Here is a 21,972-nt window from a genome sequence, read left to right on the forward strand (position 1 = left end):
TCTTTTTCCTTTTTATAGTTGTTATATATCCAATGTAGTGGTGGTATTTTATAAAGTTAAATATTGCTTTCATGTGAAAATAAAGTAAGTAAGTAAGGTTAATAAAGGTCTGTCAGTGTGTTTGACTATTTGCATCACTGTGGGACTTCTATTTCAACAAACATTATGTATTTTATCTAAAGGTAATCAGATGTTTCGGCTCCACAATGTTAACATTAGTCAATTTAGGTGAACTTCCATTTTGTTGTTTTCATTTTCATCACAGACTCTAGGTTTCCCCCTACTGACTAACAGAGGTGTTACTGCTGTTTGTGGATTATTCTGTAAAATCTCTGTTCCCAACATGTTAACATTTCAGGAAAAAATGATGATCAATAAAATATAACCATATGGTTTTACTGCCTTAATAGGCTACTCTTAACCAGTCTGCATAATGAGATTAAAATATAAACATATATGTGTATTATTACAAGTGCAATGTCATAAGTCTTAGATAGTTTCTCAGTTCAGGGCATTTGCCTTATATCAATAGTTGCCAATAGAGGGTGACTTAGTCTAAAGAGTGAGAGAGAAGTGAAATAACTGAACGTTGAATCATTTACTTCATCAGTAACATAATTAGTGCTTTGACTGAAAGTTAAATAGATAAAATAATTTAAAGACCACAAGAAAGTAGATGGCTAAAGTAGTATCTAAAGGTTTTGTTGGTATTGTCAGGGAATAATTCTGTATACATGTTTACCTTTTGCCCTCTGACGCAGATGCCCAACCTTGTTCAGCCGCTATCTCCCTTAAGGAGGGGCTGCCCAAGCATTTTGTTGTTGTTACCAGTTTATGACCGGGCAACTTCGGTCAGAGATAGTTATTGTTGTGGGACACCTGGAACACATCCTTCTCGGGGTGTAGATGACCCCGAGCAATAAGCGACAACAAATGTGAGTCAGTATCCTCAGCTGTTTAGTCTATCTATTGAAGAATGTTGATTATTACACTCTGAACTAGTTAAAACCCTGGAACTGCAGGAGGGTTCTTCAGAATTGATTGTGGCATCTCAACCGTGTGGTCAAACCGTGGCTTGTGAATTCTCCGGCCGAAGCTCCAAATAAACCATCAGTGTTTGACATCAAAGCTCCAGCTCTCCTCGTGTCTCTCTGAGTCGTGACTCCAATTGCTTCAGAAGTTTCCCCCACAGGTATTAGTTGAATCATGTTGTGACGACATCTACAGGCCGAGTATGGTTTCTCTCACTCTATGTCTTGTCTAAGGACCCGTTGTTTCAGTTAGAGGGACTTATTAGTTGTTTTCTGATACATAAGTACACCATTTTTTCTTTGGATATAGAAATAGTGTGAGAAAGTTGAAAGTTATTGTCACAGTAAAACTTTATGTCAAGGATTGTAATGTTCTCTCATTTCTTATTCATTATTGAGATGTTACACTCTGTATGTACACCCTGTGGTACTGTTTCAATCATAACTTATTTATATTCTCTCTCAAATGTTGAGGAAAAGGCAGAACATAACAGACACAAATAATAGAACCAAAGTGCAGATCTTAGTGGTCAGTGTTTCGTGTGACACTTTATTTCACTTCCTTTAGAGCAATGACACCATTTCCTGCCATGGTATTGTTTAGCGTACAATCTTTTATTATCTCCCAGAATTACAGAAACCATTACCTTACTTCTGGTATTTATTTTAGGCTATAACGGTAGAATGTTCTCAACATAAATTAATCTAAATCTGATCACTAACAGAAGACATGTCAGGTTGCTCCGTGTAGTATGTGCACGTTTGCTGTAGTATACAGTTTAGAGTTGAGTGTGAGCTGCAGACTGGGTCCCCAGAGGCTGAACACTGAGGAGACATGCAGGCTGTGATCGGACTGTTGGTGATGATGCTCGGAGCCTCTTACGGTCAGATCTTTAATTTATAACTGGATTAAATAACATTTTCTTTTACATTAAAGCTGAGCAATATATTGGTATTACATCAATATTGTGATAGGAGATTTGGTTTGAGATATCATTTTGCTGAATTGACGCACATTATACGCACATTTCTGATGATTAATGAAGATTTGTGTAGGTACCAATATTCAGTCCTTAACTCTTCAACCACCCTGGGCCCAAATTCATTCAAGACATGAAACATTCTAAATCATAATTTTAATCAAAATTACAATAAGCTGTTACACCAGAAATACAATTAATTCAACAACTGACAAGGAGGAACTGGTACTTGATTGCAGCTACAGAATGCTTACATGCACAGGAAACATTTGGACATCTGGTTTTGAGGGCTCTTTTCCATCAGTTCATACACATTGCCAAAAACACAGTGAAAAGAAATGTGTTGATTTTTAAAACTGTGGTAACTTCCCAATAATTTAAAACTGAAGTTATTTTGGTTAGAACTGTATCAGTTCCAGTTTCACAAACCTTTGTCTGGAAACCAGTGAAATACTTTTTTTTTTTGCTGAAGATCAGTATTTACATAACAAAAGTAAACACTTTTGTAGAAATGCAAAGCTTACTTTTTTTTTTTGTCAACTTTAAAAATATATATATTTTTATTTCTAGGTCTGGAAACCTACTGTGACGGCAGACAGGATGGAGCTCAGTGTTTCGGTCCTTTGGGAGGAACTGTGGTCGTCCAGCTGATTGACAGGGGCTTAGAAACAGAAAGATACAAAATGTACAAATTGTCAAACAAAACAACACTAATACTTAATGTGATAAACAATAAACAAATCAGATCCTTATTTAATCCAAGTGATGGAAAATTTAGGGTGAACAACCTCAGCAGGAATGACAGTGCTGAATATAAATTTGAAATCAGTGACGGCATAAATATCAAAGAGAAACGCGCTCTACGACTGACCATTCAAGGTAAATACATTTTTTTATCTACTGGGGGATTTAGTCAAATGGATAGACACACATACAACGTTTGTATATATAAAATCTACATATATCTGTCTGTTCTGTACTAAAAGCTGCAAAAAAAGACTTAGATGGTGTGAATATGAAAAGTCACCAGAGTGTGTTTCCTTCAGCTCCTGTGTCCTCTGTCCGGCTGGCCTCTGAGTGTCTGTCCCAGGGAGAGAAGAGGGTATCCTGCTCCTCTGAGGGAGGGGACAGTCTTCAGTACAGCTGGACTCTGGATGGACGCTCACTGACAGACACTGAGCTCCTCTCTGTAAATACTGAGAATAACAGCATCACTCTGAAACAACACGTCTCTGGAGCAGTGGCCTGCTCCGTCGAGAATAACGTCAGTCAGGTCTCTAAAGAAGAGGAGATCTCTAACTGTGGTGAGAAGATAAGTGGAAAGCATTCTGATGAATAAGACATGGATGATTAACTGCACATCAGTCATTTATCTGATTATTTCCCACAGTATTCATTAACTGCTCCTCAAATGGGACACAGATATCACAGTGGGTGTTTGCAGCCAACAATACGCTGTGTGTTGAACAAACAACACCTCCTACCACCATCTCAGAATGCTCCACTGTGGGTAAGGAGACTGACAACAAAGTGTCAATTCATATTATGTGTGCCTTTTATCTGTTATTGTAATATTATATTTGATTATAATGTTATGTTTGCTGTGAAGCACTTTGGTAAACCCTCTGTTTTTAATATGTGCTATAGAAATAAAGTGGATTGGATTGGATTGAATATCCCACCCTGCAATCAAAATGTAACCCCCCTCCCTGGAAAGGACCCACAGATCATAAGTGGCAACTCACTCTTCTGTAGTGGAAACATTAAATGTTCTTCTCCTTTTTTCTCATCTATCTCCATAAAACCATCTGTAATTATTGCTATATTGCAACAATGAGTCTTATTACAGCTCCTACCACAAACACATGCTAAGGCTTCCACTGTGGGTTGGAGAGTGTTATAAATGTGTCCATAAAACCCTCCAATAAGCAGTTTCTTCCTCCAGCAGAGACGGTTCTTAAATAGTAATCATGAACTCTCCTGTCACAGAACTAACTTGACATGTTGTTTTTGTGTCTCTTTATCCAGCTGATCACTCCCTGCTCGTATGTGGTGTGCGGGCAGCTGTGGTGGTTTTTGCATTAATCGGGATTGCCGTCTATTTTGCTTGGAAGAACAAGGACTACAAGAAGGCTGAAGGTTCTGCTTACCGTCCAGAGAGGGAACATCAAGATGAGTCTGTTGTGATGGTTGAGATGTAAGGCATCTGAAGTTCAACTCAGGTCGTCTCTCATCGTCTTTAAGCATGTGAAGATAGGGAGTGGAAATAATCTTCTGTTTTTATTCTAAAATTACTTAAATGTGTTCACAGTTTAGCAGCTCAGCATGAGTTGTTATTATCTGAGGTCTGTTAGTGTTGTTTTGCATTTGTATCACTCTCACAGAACAAAGGTAATGAATTGTGCCTACAGTTAATGTGATCACAAGTCGAGATGCCTGAATTGTTTCACTCTTTTTGAATCATGTTCATTTATATCATTTTAGTATTGAACTCAGATTGAATCATGTGCATAATAGTTTGTTGTTTTTCTCATGTGATTATATTTGTTGCTTGCTTGTTTGCAATACGTTCTAATGTAAAGTCTTTTTCCTTTTTAGTGTTGTTATATATCCAATGTAGTGGTGATATTTTATAAAGTTTAATATTGCTTTCATGTGAAAATAAAGTAAGTAAGTAAGGTTAATAAAGGTCTGTAAGTGGTTTTGCATCACTGTGGGACTTCTATTTCAACAAACATTGTGAAAATAGAAGTCCCACGGAGGTAATCAGATGTTTCTGATTAGGTAGTAATTAAGGTAATCAGATGTTTCGGCTCCACAATGTTAACATTAATCAATTTAGGTAAACTTCCATTTTGTTGTTTTCATTTTCATCACAGACTCTAGGTTTCCCCCTACTGACTAACAGAGGTGTTAGTGCTGTTCGTGGATTATTCTGTAAAATCTCTGTTCCCAACATGTTAACATTTCAGGAAAAAATTATGATCAATAAAATATAACCATATGGTGTTACTGTCTTAATAGGCTACTCTTAACCAGTCTGCATAATGAGGTTAAAATATAAACATATATGTGTATTATTACAAGTGCAATGTCATAAGTCTTTAGATAGTTTCTCAGTTCAGGGCATTTGCCTTATATCAATAGTTGCCAATAGAGGGTGACTTAGTCTAAAGAGTGAGAGAGAGAATCATCTACTTCTTCACTAACATAATTAGTACTTTGACTGAAAGTTAAATAAATAAAATCATTTAATGACCACAAGAAAGTAGATGGCTAAAGTAGTTAATTGAAAAGGTTTTGTAGTGATAAACAATATGATTTTTAATAATGCCATAAAAAGCAGATCCTCATTTAATCTCGGTGATGGAACATTTAGGGTGAACAACCTCAGCAGGACTGACAGTGCTGAATATCATTTTGAAATCAGTGGCGGCATAAATATCAAAGAGAATCGTGCTCTACGACTGACCATTCAAGGTAAATATATTGTTGTATCTACTGGGAAGTCAAATGGATAGACACACATACAAAGTTTGTATTTCTGAAATCTACATATATCTGTCTGTTCTGTACTAACAGCTGCAAAAAAAGACTTAGATGGTGTGAATATGAAAAGTCATCAGAGTGTGTTTCCTTCAGCTCCTGTGTCCTCTGTCCGGCTGGCCTCTGAGTGTCTGTCCCAGGGAGAGAAGAGGGTCTCCTGCTCCTCTGGGGGAGGGGACAGTCTTCAGTACAGCTGGACTCTGGATGGACGCTCACTGACAGACACTGAGCTCCTCTCTGTAAATACTGAGACTAACAGCATCACTCTGAAACAACACGTCTCTGGAGCAGTGGCCTGCTCCGTCAGGAATAACGTCAGCCAGGTCTCTAAAGGAGAGGAGATCTCTAACTGTGGTGAGAAGATGAGTGCACTGCATTTTGATGAATAAGACATGATTAACTGCACATCAGTCATTTATCTGATAATTTCCCACAGGCTACATATTCATTAACTGCACCTCAAATGGGAGACAGATATCACAGTGGGTGTTTGGAGCCAACAATACGCTGTGTGTTGAACCAACAACACCCCCTACCACCATCTCAGAATCCTCCACTGGGGGTAAGGAGAGTACAGTGTCAATTAACCCCTGCACTAACATCACATCCTGGAATCAAACTGTGACCCCCCTCTCTGAAGATGACCCATGGTACATTAGTAAGTGACAACTAACACTGCAGCAATGAATTATTAAAGTAATTCAACCCTTTTTTGTTTGTGTGTCTCCATAAAGTGTGTCTCCATAAGTAATAATGAGTCTTATTACAGCTCCTACCACAAACACATGCTAAGGCTTCCACTGTAGGTTGGAGAGTGATATCAATGTGTCAATAAAACCCTCCAATAAGCAGTTCTTCCTCCAGCAGAGACGGTTCTTGAATAGTAATCATGAACTCTCCTGTCACAGAACTAACTTGACATGTTGTTTTTGTGTCTCTTTATCCCAGCTGATCACTCCCTGCTCGTATGTGGTGTGCGGGCAGCTGTGGTGGTTTTTGCATTAATCGGGATTGCTGTCTATTTTGCTTGGAAGAAAAATAAATACAAGAAGGCTGAAGGTTCTGCTTACCGTCCAGAGAGGGAACATCAAGATGAGTCTGTTGTGATGGTTGAGATGTAAGGCATCTGAAGTTCAACTCAGGTCGTCTCTCATCATCTTTGTGCATGTGAAGAAAGGGAGTGGAAGTAATTTGCTGTTTTTATTCTAAAATTACTTCTGGCAAATGTGTTCACAGTTTAGCAGCACAGCATGAGTTGTTATTATTTGAGGTCTGTTAGTGTTGTTTTGCATTTGTATCACAGTTCAAGTACAAGTTGAGGTGCCTGCATTTTTTCACTCTTTGTAAATTGCAATCATGATCATTTATATCATTTTAGTATTGAACTCAGATTGAATCATGTGCATGATAGTTTGTTGTTTTTCTCATGTGATTAAAATGTCATAGGTATCCTTTTGCTCGTTTGCTTGCAATACGTTCTTATGGAAAATCTTTTTAGTGTTGTTATATATCCAATCCAGTTGTGGTACTTTATGAAGTTAAATATTGCTTTCATGATAATAAAAGTAAGTAAGGTTAATAAAGGTCTGTACATGTTTTGTGCTTATTTGCATCACTGTGTGTTCTCTAATTCAACAAACATTATGTATTCTTACTAAAGGTAATCTAGATGTAAACATTATTCAAACAAGGTAAACTTCCATTTTGTTGTTTTCATTTTCATCACAGACTCTACCTTTAATTATTCATTGAAAAAACCTCCAGACTCATTATCAGTATCAGTCGGTGTGAGGTTTCCCCCTACTGCCTAACAGAGGCGTTACTGCTGTGCATGGATTATTCTGTAAAATCTCTGTTCCCAACATGTTAACATTTCAGGTAGAAATTATGATCAATAACAAATAACCATATGGTGTTACTGCCTTAATAGGCTACTACTACCAGTCTGCATTATGAGGTTCAAATATAAACATATATGTGTATTACTACAAGAGCAATGTCATATGTATAAATAGTTTAGGGCATGTTCCTTTTATCAATAGAGGGCGACAGAGTCTAAAGAGAGAGAGAAGTGAAATAACTGAAAGTTGAATCATCTACTTCCCTTTTCCATGTAATGAATTACACAACAGCCACCACCCTAACTAACACTTGCATCAACCAATATATCAGAACAGTTTTGAGCTTTACATTTGACCAAAATGACTTCCTTTCATATTCAGCAGGAAACTGTGAAGACCATTATTAGGCTAACCACAATTAAACTAGTTTCTATAAAAACTAAGTACAAATAAAGAGCCTACTGTATGTTGAACGGTTGTGATACTGAAATTCTAGTTTGATGGCAAAGTATTGTTCTGTTCAGTCAGGGGTCTGAGAAGTAGGGCGCATTATTGCCTTAGTTATACAAAAAAAACTCTGACAGAAGACAAACTAATAATCCTTTAACTGCATGTTGATTTTGTCAGAGGAAAAAAGCCTCAGAATTGTTTAGGTGGTGTTATGGATAAAGTATTGCAACTAATATATTCAATATTATTTATGCTGCAAACATTAGTTGACCAATAGTGTGAATCTGCACAATGCTGTTACAGTATGTAAGTATGTATACCCCTGTAAAATGATATTAGGATCACTGTCATTATTTGTGAATTATTCAAGTATTCATTTTACTGTTTGAATCAGAATTTAAAATACAGTTTGGTGTGCAGATAGTTTTAATGTTTGTTTAAAATGGTTTAATAACAATGATCTGCAGGTGAGTGAGAGGCAGTTTGCTAATTCGGTAAGATGTGGAAACGACATTTAACAGTTTCATTTCGTTGTCAATATTGCTACATGGAAAACAAAAAAAGGACAGCTGTTAGTCTCAAACCCTCTTTCCGTTTAAAAGGAGGAATGTTTCCCTCTGTTCCTCTCAGTCCATCACACACAGAGGCCATCTTGGTGGAGGCCAAAAGGGGAAGTGACACAGATATCACTTCCTTTTCTTTCGATCCAAAAAAAGATGAATATACCAACGCTCTGCTGAAAGTTTACAGTAATTATCCTCTGAGGCTGATCACTAACAGGATATATCTCGGGCTGTTCAGTGTACGGTGTTGGTGGAAAGTAGAAGTTAGTCTGAAAGTTGCTGACTGAACACTGAGGAGACATGAAGGCTGTGGTTGGACTGCTGGTGTTCATACTCGGAGTCTCTCACGGTGAGCTGTTTGACTTTAAACACTGATATATATATATAGCTTTAATATTATGTGAATGAAATGTTTCACAGCCCTTTGTGCTCAGATATTGGTTTCCAGTAAAGTCATTGACATCCTCAGTGATGTGTAGTGCAGTTCAAATACTGAAGGATAGAGGCTTCTTACTTGGTTTTGAAGAAACTACCCCTTTATTGATAAACTGATTCACTACAGCAATGTCAAACTGATATTTGGGCTTTTCTTAGGTTCAGTAGCTTAAAAGAAATCAAGTTATTTCCGAGATCCTTTCCACGTCATTGTGGTGTAAGTTCAGTGACAATTCAATCAAAAGAGTATATTGATCTACTTCAACTGAATATATTCAACTTTATTTCCACATACTCAGAATTCAGAGCTTCACCTCTGACAGTTCAGATATTTAATCTGTTTGATCCTTAATATAATTTACCTGAATTTCCTCTTAAGTTTAAAATCAGACACTGTATGGTTATTGCAGTTATATCAGAATACACCAATCACTTAGAGTTGAATTGATCTCAATATCTTTTGCATCATTTGACACATTTTTGCCTAACACATAGTAAACTTGTTTATTTTGCTATCATTTATAAACAAACCTCTGTGGCACAGCAGAAGGTTACGTACTGACTGGGTGTGGTTATGTCAATTGAACCTGTTTTGCAGTCATTGGCCAGTGTAATTCACTTACAACAATAACCGACTGTTTGCATAATATACATCAATTGATATTTCCATGGTTGTTTATATTAAAATAATTTACATTCAAAATGTTTTCAAACATTCCAGGTCTGGAAACCCACTGTGACGGCAGACAGGATGGAGCTCAGTGTTTCGGTCCTTTGGGAGGAACTGTGGTCCTCCAGCTGATCGACAGGGCTGTACAAACACATAGATACAAATTGTACAAATCGTCAAACAAAACAACAATAATACTTACTGTGATAAACAATAACATTTTTTATAATGCGATAAAAAGCAGATCATCATTTAATCTCAGTGAGGGAACATTTAGGGTGAACAACCTCAGCAGGACTGACAGTGGTGAATATCCTTTTGAAATCCGTGACAACAAAAGTATCAAAGAGAATCGCGCTCTACGACTGACCATTCAAGGTAAATATATTGTTGTATCTACTGGGGGATTTAGTCAAATGGATAGACACACATAAGAAGTTTGTATTTCTAAACTCTACATATATCTGTCTGTTTTGTACTAAAAACTGTAAAAAAAGACTTAGATGGTGTGAATATGAAAAGTCACCAGAGTGTGTTTCCTTCAGCTCCTGTGTCCTCTGTCCGGCTGGCCTCTGAGTGTCTGTCCCAGGGAGAGAAGAGGGTCTCCTGCTCCTCTGAGGGAGGGGACAGTCCTCAGTACAGCTGGACTCTGGATAGACGCTCACTGACAGACACTGAGCTCCTCTCTGTAAATACTGAGAATAACAGCATCACTCTGAGACAACACGTCTCAGGAGCAGTGGCCTGCTCCGTCGAGAATAACGTCAGTGAGGTCTCTAAAGGAGAGCATTTCTCTAACTGTGGTGAGAAGATGAGTGGAAAACAGTTTGATGAATAAGACATGGATGATTAACTGCATATCAGTCATGTATCTGATTCTTTCCCACAGTATTCATTAACTGCTCCTCAAATGGGACACAGATATCACAGTGGGTGTTTGCAGCCAACAATACGCTGTGCATTGAACATACAACAACATCTCCTATCACCACCATCTCAGAATCCTCCACTGCGGGTAAGGAGAGTACAGTGTCAATTAACCCCCGCACTAACATCACATCCTGGAATCAAACTGTGACCCCCCCCCCTCTCTGAAGATGACCCATGGTACATTAGTAAGTGACAACTAACACTGCAGCAATGGATTATTAAAGTAATTCCCCCCTTTTTTGTTTGTGTGTCTCCATAAAACACCTGTAGTGATTGCCTGATATTTAAATATCTTGTGTCTCGTTATTGAAACAGCTTACTGGTGGCAAATAATGGCCGGTGTGCTCTCTGCACTGGTTCTTCTGTTGGTGGTCGGGGTGGCTGTCGTCTGTGCTCAGAGAAAAAAACCAAGCAACCAGCCTACAGGTACAGAACACAACTTCCTTTTTTCTTACACATCGCTGCATTCACAGTTTATTTCTGTATTTACAGATGCAACAAACAGTTTGACATTTTTGGCAATACAAGTAATTTGTTTCTTGCCCGAGAATAAGATAATAAGATTGAGACCACTTTGGAAACTTGACGAGAAAAACATACACATATTGGTAGGTAAATAACAAAAAATAAACAATCTTTTTAACAACCAACTGTACAAACACCCTGTAGTGTTGGAAGTATTACATCCTTTACTTTAGTGAACCGACGTAAGTATAATCAGGAAACTTTACTTAAAGTATTAAAAGGTAAAAGTACTCAATGCAGAAACATGTCCCCTGTGACTGACATACTATTATACCATAACATCAATATTACTGTCACAAACCGGCTCAAGGAGTGCAACAAGAGGGGACACAAGTGGTTAGCCCTGCATTTATTAAAGTGGACCTATCATGCTATATTTAAATGATATATTGTAGGGCCATACCTATATAAGGTATATTTCTACGTTTCTGTTTTCAAAATACCAAACAGATCATGCATTTTAGCCATGCCTCATTTCGCTCTATGTGCTGTTTGCTGTCTACGGGGCTGATTCTGTGAGACCACGCCCCCCTGCAGGAGAGGGGAGACGTACTCTGAAGGGGAGAAAAAAGATCTCCGTCCTCCGTGTTTTATTTATATATACAGTCTATGGTTTTATTATATTATTATAGGCCTATAGAGTCGTTATTCATTTGTTTTAAAGCTCAATAAATAACAAAGAAGACCTTTGACCGGCACTTTTCTAATTTTGTCCGGAAGATTTAAACTTTAACGGACATCTTGACCGGCGAAAGAAACTGAAACTGAAACTCTGCCGCACGGTCCCCTCGTTCCTTGGAAGAGGCGGAGAGGTGGGTGTTTGTCATCTGCTGGTGGACTAACCGGAGAGAATGACAGTGCTTGCCTCGACGGGGAGGGATTGCATTGAATTAAAGCAGCGGGAGCAAACGCTTGCCTCGGGGAGGGAGAAAAAAAGCCACAGCGGAGAATAAACAGAAGGGTAACCATGGTTACCATATGCGCGGGAAGTCTTCTTCGCTGCTTTTGTGGCAGACTACAGCGCCACTTACAGGCCTGGCATATGTACTACAGCGTCTCCAGCGCTTTCGAGCAGCAATGGCCGGCCGTGGCCCAACCCCACATTCCCCTGATAGGTGGAGAGTTGGCCCAATAGCCGTAGCGCCACTTCTGTGACGTCATAGAAGTGTTCAAATCTGGATCAGTCTGTATCAGATCCGTTGCAGCCCCTTTTTTAGAGATTTGGGTATGGAGGAAAATAGAGAGGGTTGTGTTTTCTGACACTTAGTGAGTTCCCTGGAACACCGGGGACACATATTCATGTATAAAAGACGTACTAAAGTGCATTTTGCATGATAGGTCCCCTTTAAAGTGACAACATGTAAGGGTGAGTGTAAAGTGTGTGTAGCGGGCGAGGTAAAAACCAAACTTGGCCTGGATGGCTCATGGAACAGAGAGACAATAGATAGAATAGATACATAGAATTGGAGGATGAAACCCTCTTTATTGGTCACACATACATGTAGCTACACAGCACACACAGTGAAATGTGGTCTTTTTTACCCATCCTAGTACTGGGAGCAGTGGGCAGCTATTGTACAGCGCCCGGGGAGCAATGGGGAGTGGGGGGTCCGGTGCCTTGCTCAAGGGCACCGCGGCAGAGCCCAGGAGGTGAACTGGGACCTCTCCAAGTACCAGTCCACACTCCATATTTGAAGTCTGTTCGGGGACCTGAACCGGCGACCCTACGGCTCCCAGTCCGAGCCCCTACTGACTTTATAGACAGGTGTCCCCACTGTTGATTAACGACCAGAGAGCAGCAGACACACTGAGCAGAGAGGGAGGGGTCGTAACATTACTCATGCATTTATTTCACAGCAGGAACTTACTGTTGTTAGCCATGGAGCATATTGCTATTGTAGTGAGGTATAAGCAGAAAGCGATATGGAGAAAAAAAAACTCAAATTGATACTTAGGTAAACTACTTTCCACCATTGCAACACTTAGTTTAAAGGTCCCCATTATACTGTTTTTCATCAATATATTATAAGTGTTTGGCTCCAAATACCAAACTGATCATTGTAGCATCCCATAAACCCCTCTGTTTCAGCCCTGTTTCAAAAGTGCTGATTCTCTGTCTGTTACTTTAGATGAAAATAAGGAGCCACTCCCCACGCCCAGGTGATAAGGTGGGCGGGTGTTACCTTGGTTGGTTATTGGCTAATGGTTACACAAGCCAAAACATCGTTATGACATGATAAAGTGGCAAACATCTGATCAGACAGGTTTTTATATAAAAAGAGAGAGAATCTTTTTTCCTGAAGCTTTCAGAGTCTCTTTACACAGAGGGGAAACATGTTTATGAATAAAAGACATGAACAAGTGGATTCTGCATAATAGGTGACCTTTAACATGATTGTGTTGTTTATGTATTCACTCTGCAGATGAAGATGAACAGGAGTTGACCTATGCTGTTGTCAAGATCAAGCAGCGGTCGGGGCGGCAGGTCCAGCAGAGGGCCGAGCCGGAGGTGGAGTACGGCCAGGTCAAGTTCTCAGAGCGACCTCGGCCGACTGCTGATCCGGCAGGAGAGGAATGTGTGTACGCCAAGGTGCGAAGAGGCAGGTGATTCCCAGAGTTCAGTCATTTGACAAAGACTGCACCGTTAAAGGCAGGTGAAGGGTCTCTTTGTCCAGATCCTCCTCGTCCTGTCATCAGAACGGCAACAGGGTCACAGCAGAGCACAGTTACACTTTTTCATGTACTTTGACTCTGTAAATCTATTTGCTCCCTATCGCTTCATATCATTGATTTCTGTTTCTATTGTATTAAAAAAAAAAAAATCCTGCAATAATAATACTTATAATATTAATAATGATATTCCTTTATTTCTTAAGAATAAATAAATTATACACCTAACGATGTTTTGACAAGATACAGGTCAACATTTTGCTGTGATGTGTTTCTCTTGTACAGTCTAGTAGGGACCTCCGCCAGAAGCCTGTTTAAAGTTGAAATACATTAATAGGATGCGGGTTCTTTTAATGTAAATACAATTTTTATTTTCATTCATAGATATTATTATTATTGTTATGCTTTTGTGGTTTATTTAAAATTCCTTGTTTGATTTCAAAAGCATTTTAATTTATAATTTAGATAACATTACAATCATCTTTGCGTTATGTTTATGCTTGTTTCTAATTCATGAGGATGTTCACTTTTTTAATACATTGTTGAGCCACTGTAAATTTAAAATAATGCTAATATAATTTTGCCTTTACAATGCACTTAGTTAACCCTGCAATAAGTGGCAGAAAAGCACACTGCTCTGAATAACCACTTCCTCATTTGCACAAATTATGGCAATGATTGCTCATTTTTGCTGAAAAACTGTCTTTCTCGAAGGAAGAAAGAACATTTGTCATCAATAAATAATTACATTACATCTTATCGAGCTGTGTGTTCATTTTTGAAACCTTGCCAGGTATATGTAGTAACTGTTTCATAGAAAAGCTGAGCATGCTTGTGTTGGTAGTGTAGGTTAGGTGCATTGGGGGAGCTATCTCTAAATGTGACGGTGTTATCTTCCTTTGGCTCGCTTGTAATGAGATAAGTTTGCAGAGAAATGTCACGGCAGTCTGAAGCAACCACATATTAGTTTCCTTGTAAGCTCTTCTGCTTTTTTCTCAGATGATGCATGGTCAGTCCGACAAAATTGGCTGTGAGGTATTACCCATGTTGCATCATGGTGAAACAGCCTAACAGTGAAATGAAAGTGTCAGTTGTGTACTGTAGTGCTGCTTACTCTTATGTGCAGTAAAATTGGGGAATTGTTCTTGTTTGTAATTTATTCGATGTAGATGGCATACAGTTTAATAACTTGCCTCAGAAATGCCTGTAACTAGAGTGTGTGTGTGTTGTTCAGTGTTTCTTGATACTGTAAGATGTCGAACCTTTTAAAATAGGATGTTGCACTCTTACTTTTACAAGAACAAAGTAAGGGTTGATAAGAAACTGAACAACCTCCGAGACTCTTAGTATGCGCAGTGTTATCTTTTAACACCAACAGCTTATTTCTACATCAAGTGTTTCCTTTTTCTCTGTGGCTTTCAGCGCAGAACGCAACATACAAATAACGATGTATTTATCAATGTTATTCATCTGCGGTAGCTTTGTGATAATATTCAACAGACACATTTTACTTACTAAGGGCTCTTCATTTTAATAGACGAGGAGAACAAATGTTTAAAATTAAGTCAGTTAAGAACAACGCCACTGATCTGTCATTTGAATTATTACATTACATGTCATTTGTTAGACGCTTTTATCTAAAGCGACTTACATACAATCAATACTGTTGACAATCGCCACAGGAGTAATTTGGGGTGTAGTGTCTTGCACAGGGACACAACGACATGCTGACTGCAGTGGGACTCGAACTAGCTACCCCCTGATTCGAAGTCCAGCACTCTATCCACTGAGCCACAGCCGCCCGAGTCAACTGTCACATTTTATTCGATCATTCAATTCATTTCTGTGCCATGACAGCACAGTAAAACAGTACTGTAAAAGTCTGAGCCTGTAGAATATTAACGTAAGCTAACATTGACTCTTCAAAGGTTGCTTTAATCACATAAAACAACCCAATATTTGATTTCAACCGATCTAAATGTCTCAGTTACACTTACGCAGACAAGAATGCCTCAGACATTTTACATGTATATTGGCTCTGACCCAATGCATCCATTTTTCTTCAAGAACTAATAACATCTGAGACAACAAACAACAATAAACACATCAAATGCCAGATTCTCTGAAAACTTCCCCTGCCTCAAGTTAACCATTCGGCAGCTTCAACCTAACGGAGGGCGTGCTCGACTGCACAAGATGTAACCAAAAACAGTAAAAAGGGCAGAATCAATATTTCAATATTGGAAGGCTTCAGCTAGTTGAGTCTCATGCGTTAGGCTTCTCCTTCTTCAAGCCCTACTTATGCTCTTATAGCATAAGTAGGGCTATAATCAACTATGTTTTCCTATGTTAATGTAGGAGATATTTTCTTTTCAAAGAGAGAGTTTACAGGTTTGGTTTGGTTTGATAGCCTGAGGTTAAAGGTTAACAACCAGGCACTACCATAGAGCTGATCCATAGAGCCATAAAATTGGTGTTTATGGTTCATGATAGCGTCCTTAAACAACCCTGAGATGATTCTTTTTGTGTAACCCTCTTGTTGAAACACAGTTGAACTTCTGACTGGCATAATCTTCTGAGCAAATAATTGACAACATACAAGAAGTGTTATAAAACGGCTCCAACAATCCAGTCCTGTTTGTCAGCCAGAAAGACTTTGTTCAATACAATGATTGAACAGATACCAACATGTATCGATGTCAGTAAGTATTGTTGCACCTGTAATGCTTTTAATATGTAAATAACATAGTTCAAATAAAGATTAGGCCGCATCGCAACCAAACGATGGATAACATTTGGTTGAACCACTATGACATTTTTATTTTTCCCTCATAAAAACCATGTGATATGGTTGATGTCCATTCATGTGACCCTGGCATGCCAAATATATTTACAGTAACTACAAAACCAAGACTGGTGGTTGGTGCCAAATGTTTAATCGTGGGTAAGTCAGCTTTTGATTGAAGATGTCCTGAAGCTGACTTATAACTTCATATTAAAATAATGTATTACCTATTTGTACAGAGAAAGAATCATGTGATTCAAAATGATTGATGTTAGATACTTACTGGGTATGTGTACATACAGATAGTTACTGTTGAAGAGTGCTCATTAAAGAAATTGATGTTTGGAGATATATAGGTTTCTTGGAAAAGATCGTCCTGTAATACAGCCTGTATTATTGCATGTTTCAATAAACAATTATGGTACAAAATGCAGTTCATCTCGTCATGTAATTCCATGAATTTAATATTTTTGAGTCATGTTGTAGGCAGGTACAGCTTTTCACAAAGGTTACACTTCCTCATTAGCTGTAAAAACTCATCATGAAGATTTTCTGTGTGTGACTGTGTCAGATAGTTGTGCAGTAAAAAGCAAATGGACACACAGATCAATGCTAAAGAACGGAAAAAACATATGCACTCGGCATGACGTGGCTTAACTTTTGAACATACAAAGACACTATTGTGATTTCCTGAAATAGAAGACGCTGCCCACGATGATTGTATAAATACACGGTGAGTTGCACAAAGTTGGTTTGAAACGACTGTTTTTGCAATCTCTAGCCATCTGTGGCTAGAGATTGCATGCTACATGTGTTAACTTCCTCTTTTTTTAAGTGACAATCTAACAAACACAAACAAATCTAAACGTGTGTTCATTTAGCTAACGTGTAAATGTAGTTCATACTTTAACATCGCATACATACATACTGTAGGTCCCAAAAGACTAGATAAGCAGTGACTTTTATAATTAAAATACTCTGACAAAACAATGTCAATAGAGCATGATGACGCATGTGGAAGCTGTTTTTCAGGATGTGGCAAACAAATTATTCAACAGCCTATTTTTAAACAAGTTGCTGTCAGTTTCTTTTTGATGTTATCACAGTCTTGTTGCTAACAAAAAAAAGACGTTTCAAGTACAAAGTAAAAAGGTTTTAACTGCATTTCATCATACACTTGTTTGACGGAACATTTCTTAATGTTTCTGTGCATCAACCCTTTCCATTACATCATATACAGCTGCTTTCTCATCCCTTAATGTAACCCATTTGTTTATAATTGTAATGATCTATTCCCATGTTAAATCTGGCATAAATAATTCAACAGAAACATTAAAGGGATGTTGAAAATTGGCATCACACGTTTACGTTTACCCGTCTTTCACATTGTTTTCCATTCTGTGCTCATTCAAACTAATGAAGAGAAATTAAGCATCATTGTAATTCCCTTTTTATTTGGTCAAAAGCCACATTATAATTGTAACGCTCTAGAGAGATTTTGAGACATAATTCCTTAAATGAAGTCAAATTAAACAGATTTAGCATTCCACTTATTGTCTTACTCATGAAGCAGATACTTGACCATAAGTGCATTGTCACTTATCAACCAAAAAACCTTTCTTAAAGATGGTTTGCACGTTTCCCAGGTGAAAGGATATTCAGTGACTCTTGTCCTAAATTGAGTATTGTGGTTCTAAAAATGATATTAACACGCTAAAGACTAGTGGTTTGAGAAGCCCACTAAAAACGATCAGTGCAACAGACATGTAGTGCTTGTCATTGTAAAAGGCATGAGGTGCAGCATTATGACATCCTGTTGATGCGAATCATCGCCATTCAATCTGTGGTAACATTATAAAACATAACAACGCTATGTACATATTTCATGCTGAATCAGTCTTTCATATTCAATCCACCTAGTATTCCTCTGATATAGTGTCAGACAAAATGTTGCTGCTGGGGCTGGTGGGGATGTGGGAGTCAGCGGGCCCACCCTGAGCAGGCGGGGTCGGGGTGGTTGTGGAGGCCTGCTGAGAGTTCTGCAGCTTCTTACGGTTTATCTTCCTCTCTTTGGCACGTCTATTCTGAAACCAAATCTTCACCTAGGATTTCAGGATCAAAAACATATCGATTAGGAATAGGATTTGTTCTTTCTTTGACTTGTATTTTCTGTCTTTAGCTGTTATCGACTGTGTTGTCTTTGACCACTTGCACTGGATTTAGCTTTTTGTTTGTATTTTTCTATACTTCTGGAAACATCACCTAAACTAATAAATCCAATATATTATTTGAACCAACTAGAAAAGTTCATTCAATATATGAGAAGATGACCTACTCTCTCTTAAAGCCAGAAGTTTCAAACTTGTGTTGTTAAAGTCTGGAGCTGATCCAAAGACAATGAAAAGGAGACTAATGTCTGTTAATGAGCAAAGCAAGTTTAGTAATTTCCTTCTTTCCTAGAATTACTTTGTTGCACTCAACAGTGGTTTGACAAGATAAAGGACATTAACACTATTTGCATCAGATGTTTTGTTCGACCACATAACATTATGGTTTAAAGATGTTTATTCTAAAGCTGGTGTCTACAAATGGGATTGTTAAAGGATGTATGGCAATAAAAACGATACACCACCAGGCAAAAACATGGACCAAATGTACTGTAAGAGTAGCTGTTTTTATCGGAAACACATTTGATAAAATCACTTAAATATCAACAATGTCAATAGCCATACCATGGGGGTACAACAGAATAAGCTTATTTTCTTAGATTTTATGTCTAAAAATAGGCCTTCTTTCTTGCAGTTCCTTTGAATTACTTGTGATCGTTTCTTTTTTTTGTTTTCAACCCAGTCTTCAGACTGAAAGTATGTATAATTTGAAAGAAGAACAGTATCATCCAGGGTGTTGGTGCTACAGTTTGTTCGGTCTGGTATGAACACTAGCTTATGCTGCATTTTCAAATATCAAATATGTACATTAAGATTGACCTAGTTGGATAAAGGAAGTCTTTCAGTCCTTTTTCACAGCATTCCCCGGCCGATAGAGTTTGCAGAAAGACGGTGTGTCTACACTGGGGCTGCAACTAACTATTATTTATATTATCGATTACATTTGCAGATTATTTTCGAAATAAATCAATTAATAGTCTATAACGTTTCAGACAATAGTGACAATGAACATCCCAATTTCTTAAAGTCCAAAGTGACTTCCTTTAAAAGTAATTCTTAACCCAAGCATATTAAGTTCAGTGTGATACCAAACAGATAACAACAGGAAACCTCTATATTTAAGTAGCTGAAAACTCACTCCTCTCTCACCTGTCTCTCAGAGAGGCCTAGTGTCAATGACAGCTCGGTCTTCCTCCTCATGGTGATGTAGCGGTTGAACTGAAACTCCTTCTCTAGCTCCAGGCGTTGCTGGTCAGTGTACACCACCCGGTACTTGTCCTTAGTGCGAGTCTTGGTTCCTGAATCACACAAAACAACCCTGATTTAGTACAACAATAAATACAATGTGGATGATTGACTTAGTGAATGTAAATAAATAGGTGAGTAAAACATGATAATGTCAGTGAGTCACGTGCACTCTGAGTCCAAACAGATGACTAATTTGAAGACGTCTGGTGCCATGTTCAAGTTCAGGCGCCACTTAAAGCCTCATCAACTCTATTAATCACGCTAACTACAACTAAAGACTCCCCACTGCATTGCATCAGTGGCTCTCCTTATCCCTGTGAGTGGTGTTTACATAGGTGTTTACACAGGCAGCTATTCATACGTATGCACACACACACTCTTAAGCAAAGGGTGAGTCAGAGTTATTGATCGAAAATCTTGACCACGTGACAGCATCGATCAAGGCAGACTCACACACACACATGTGGAGGATATTTGGTTGCTTTCGGCAGAGTTCCTGTAGTGCACCTGTTATCTAAGTTGTCACTCTTCTGCACCCACCCAGTGGACAGAGAGGGTGGGGAGGGACATTTCTCCAGACTTCACGGCCGCCACTGTTAGCTTTGCTTTGACAACTCAAGCCATGCTGGCGGAAGGGAGAGGTGAAAAAATCATGATAAATGTGTGTGTGCAGTCAGTCTGACTTTACTTTACGTGTTGAATGTGTTCCTGTCTATGAATATGCGTTTTACTATAGCTGTCATCTAATCACCCACTCAACTCCAGGGGTTAAGTTTGTCATCATTTTGAAACTGAAACAAGTATCTTATCTTATAAAAAGTAATGCTTTATAAAGTTTGAGAACTTTTTTTATCTAGAGGATTTTAATGTCACATTAATGTACCGGCAACGAAGATATGATGTGATCCAAGACAGACCACAACATGTTTGTTCAAACAACTTAAAACTTGGTTTAAAAAAAATTGAATTCTTTAAAGTATATGTTTTTAAAGTGGTAATGTTTCTAAATAATAAAGGCACTCTCCCAATTCTATGAGTAATAATGATATATAATGTTAATACTTTATGAGCTTGTTGGGGTGTCCCATTTCACATGTTTCAATTATGTCTTATGATTGTAGTTGTATTATTAATTAATACATGGATGACTATGAAGATGAAGATGATGATGATGATATCTTTTATGGGTTATTAATCATAGGCAAATACAGTGTTTACTATTATCACACAGCATTTAATAGGCCTTAATAGCGCCATGGTATCAGGTATTAAAGTCTCACCTGAAACGGTTTCATGTGGTCTCCTCTTGGGACCGAAGGGGTCCTGTCCTGAGATGAAGTTGTACGGGGTGAACGACCCCCCTCCAGCAGGGGTGGGCGTGCCGCTCAGCTCCGGGGAGGAGAAGCTGGCCTGCGCCGCGCTGCTGGGGCTTGACCCCGGGAAGCTGTACGCGTACTCTTCCCGGGGAGCGTACATGGAGCTCCAGGCACCTGTCGACGGGTCCCCGACTCCCGGGACGTGATGAAACCCGGTGAAGTCATACGGAGGCGGAAAGTACTGACTGTTCAAAGAAAGTGTGTGAGCCGGGTGTCTGGCCGACTGCGAGTTGGGGTACATGCCGGTGTCCTGGTGCGACAGGTAGGGGGGCTCTCTCGTTAGACCTCGGCGAATCGAACTACCTGCGCATGTTAGGCCTCCTTGTTTATCCCTGCAGCCTCTGGAGCTCTGTTTTCACTTCAGTCCAAGGTTTGGCTACATGTGCAGTAAGACTACACACCTTTATAGATTTACTGCCTACGAGTTCAAAAGTATCATTGTGACGTCACGTTTTACCTGAGACCCACCTGCGAGTTCTCCTGTTGGAGAGGTGAGGGCATTGACCCTTATTTACCCAGTCTGCCCCGGCGGACCATTTTGATAAGGCCGTCATTTGCAAGTAGATGTGAAGCTCATCATGTGATAACCAGCACACAGATTGTAAATCAAGATATGAGTTGGCTCACTGGTGGCATGAGTACAACAAAAAAGTGATACTACAATGTGATGTTTCAAAGTCTTACCTTAGTACATACAGTATGTATAATAACAATAAGGAAAGTAAAAGTATTAATTAGAAAGGTCAGCAGGGTA

The 21,972-nt window shown here is 38.8% G+C and overlaps 3 protein-coding genes and 1 long non-coding RNA gene across 4 annotated transcripts; 3 read left to right on the forward strand and 1 right to left on the reverse strand.

Moving 5' to 3' along the window:
- Nucleotides 1-2,694: 2,694 nt before the first annotated feature.
- On the forward strand, nt 2,695-4,306 carry LOC117470897. Its single transcript, XM_034115749.1, has 4 exons — nt 2,695-2,890; nt 3,058-3,315; nt 3,402-3,521; nt 4,040-4,306. Exons 1-4 carry the CDS (start codon nt 2,695-2,697, stop codon nt 4,210-4,212), a joined length of 747 nt encoding a protein of 248 aa, XP_033971640.1. The 3' UTR covers nt 4,213-4,306.
- Nucleotides 4,307-5,848: 1,542 nt separating this feature from the next.
- On the forward strand, nt 5,849-7,163 carry LOC117471129. Its single transcript, XR_004554773.1, has 2 exons — nt 5,849-5,911; nt 6,506-7,163. It is a non-coding gene; the product is annotated as an uncharacterized LOC117471129 (long non-coding RNA).
- A 1,326-nt stretch (nt 7,164-8,489) lies between these two features.
- Nucleotides 8,490-14,395, forward strand: LOC117471119. Its single transcript, XM_034115922.1, has 6 exons — nt 8,490-8,760; nt 9,568-9,894; nt 10,062-10,319; nt 10,406-10,531; nt 10,762-10,872; nt 13,395-14,395. Exons 1-6 carry the CDS (start codon nt 8,712-8,714, stop codon nt 13,577-13,579), a joined length of 1,056 nt encoding a protein of 351 aa, XP_033971813.1. The 5' UTR covers nt 8,490-8,711; the 3' UTR covers nt 13,580-14,395.
- Nucleotides 14,396-16,844: 2,449 nt separating this feature from the next.
- On the reverse strand, nt 16,845-21,603 carry cdx1a (caudal type homeobox 1a). The gene is made up of 3 exons (XM_034115729.1): nt 21,123-21,603; nt 19,744-19,892; nt 16,845-18,528 (listed from the first exon to the last, which is right to left on the reverse strand). Exons 1-3 carry the CDS (start codon nt 21,457-21,459, stop codon nt 18,343-18,345), a joined length of 672 nt encoding a protein of 223 aa, XP_033971620.1. The 5' UTR covers nt 21,460-21,603; the 3' UTR covers nt 16,845-18,342.
- Between the last annotated feature and the right edge of the window lie 369 nt (nt 21,604-21,972).

Source organism: Trematomus bernacchii, unplaced genomic scaffold (genome assembly GCF_902827165.1).
Source record: "Trematomus bernacchii unplaced genomic scaffold, fTreBer1.1, whole genome shotgun sequence".
In the NCBI taxonomy this organism is placed as follows: Eukaryota; Metazoa; Chordata; class Actinopteri; order Perciformes; family Nototheniidae; genus Trematomus; species Trematomus bernacchii.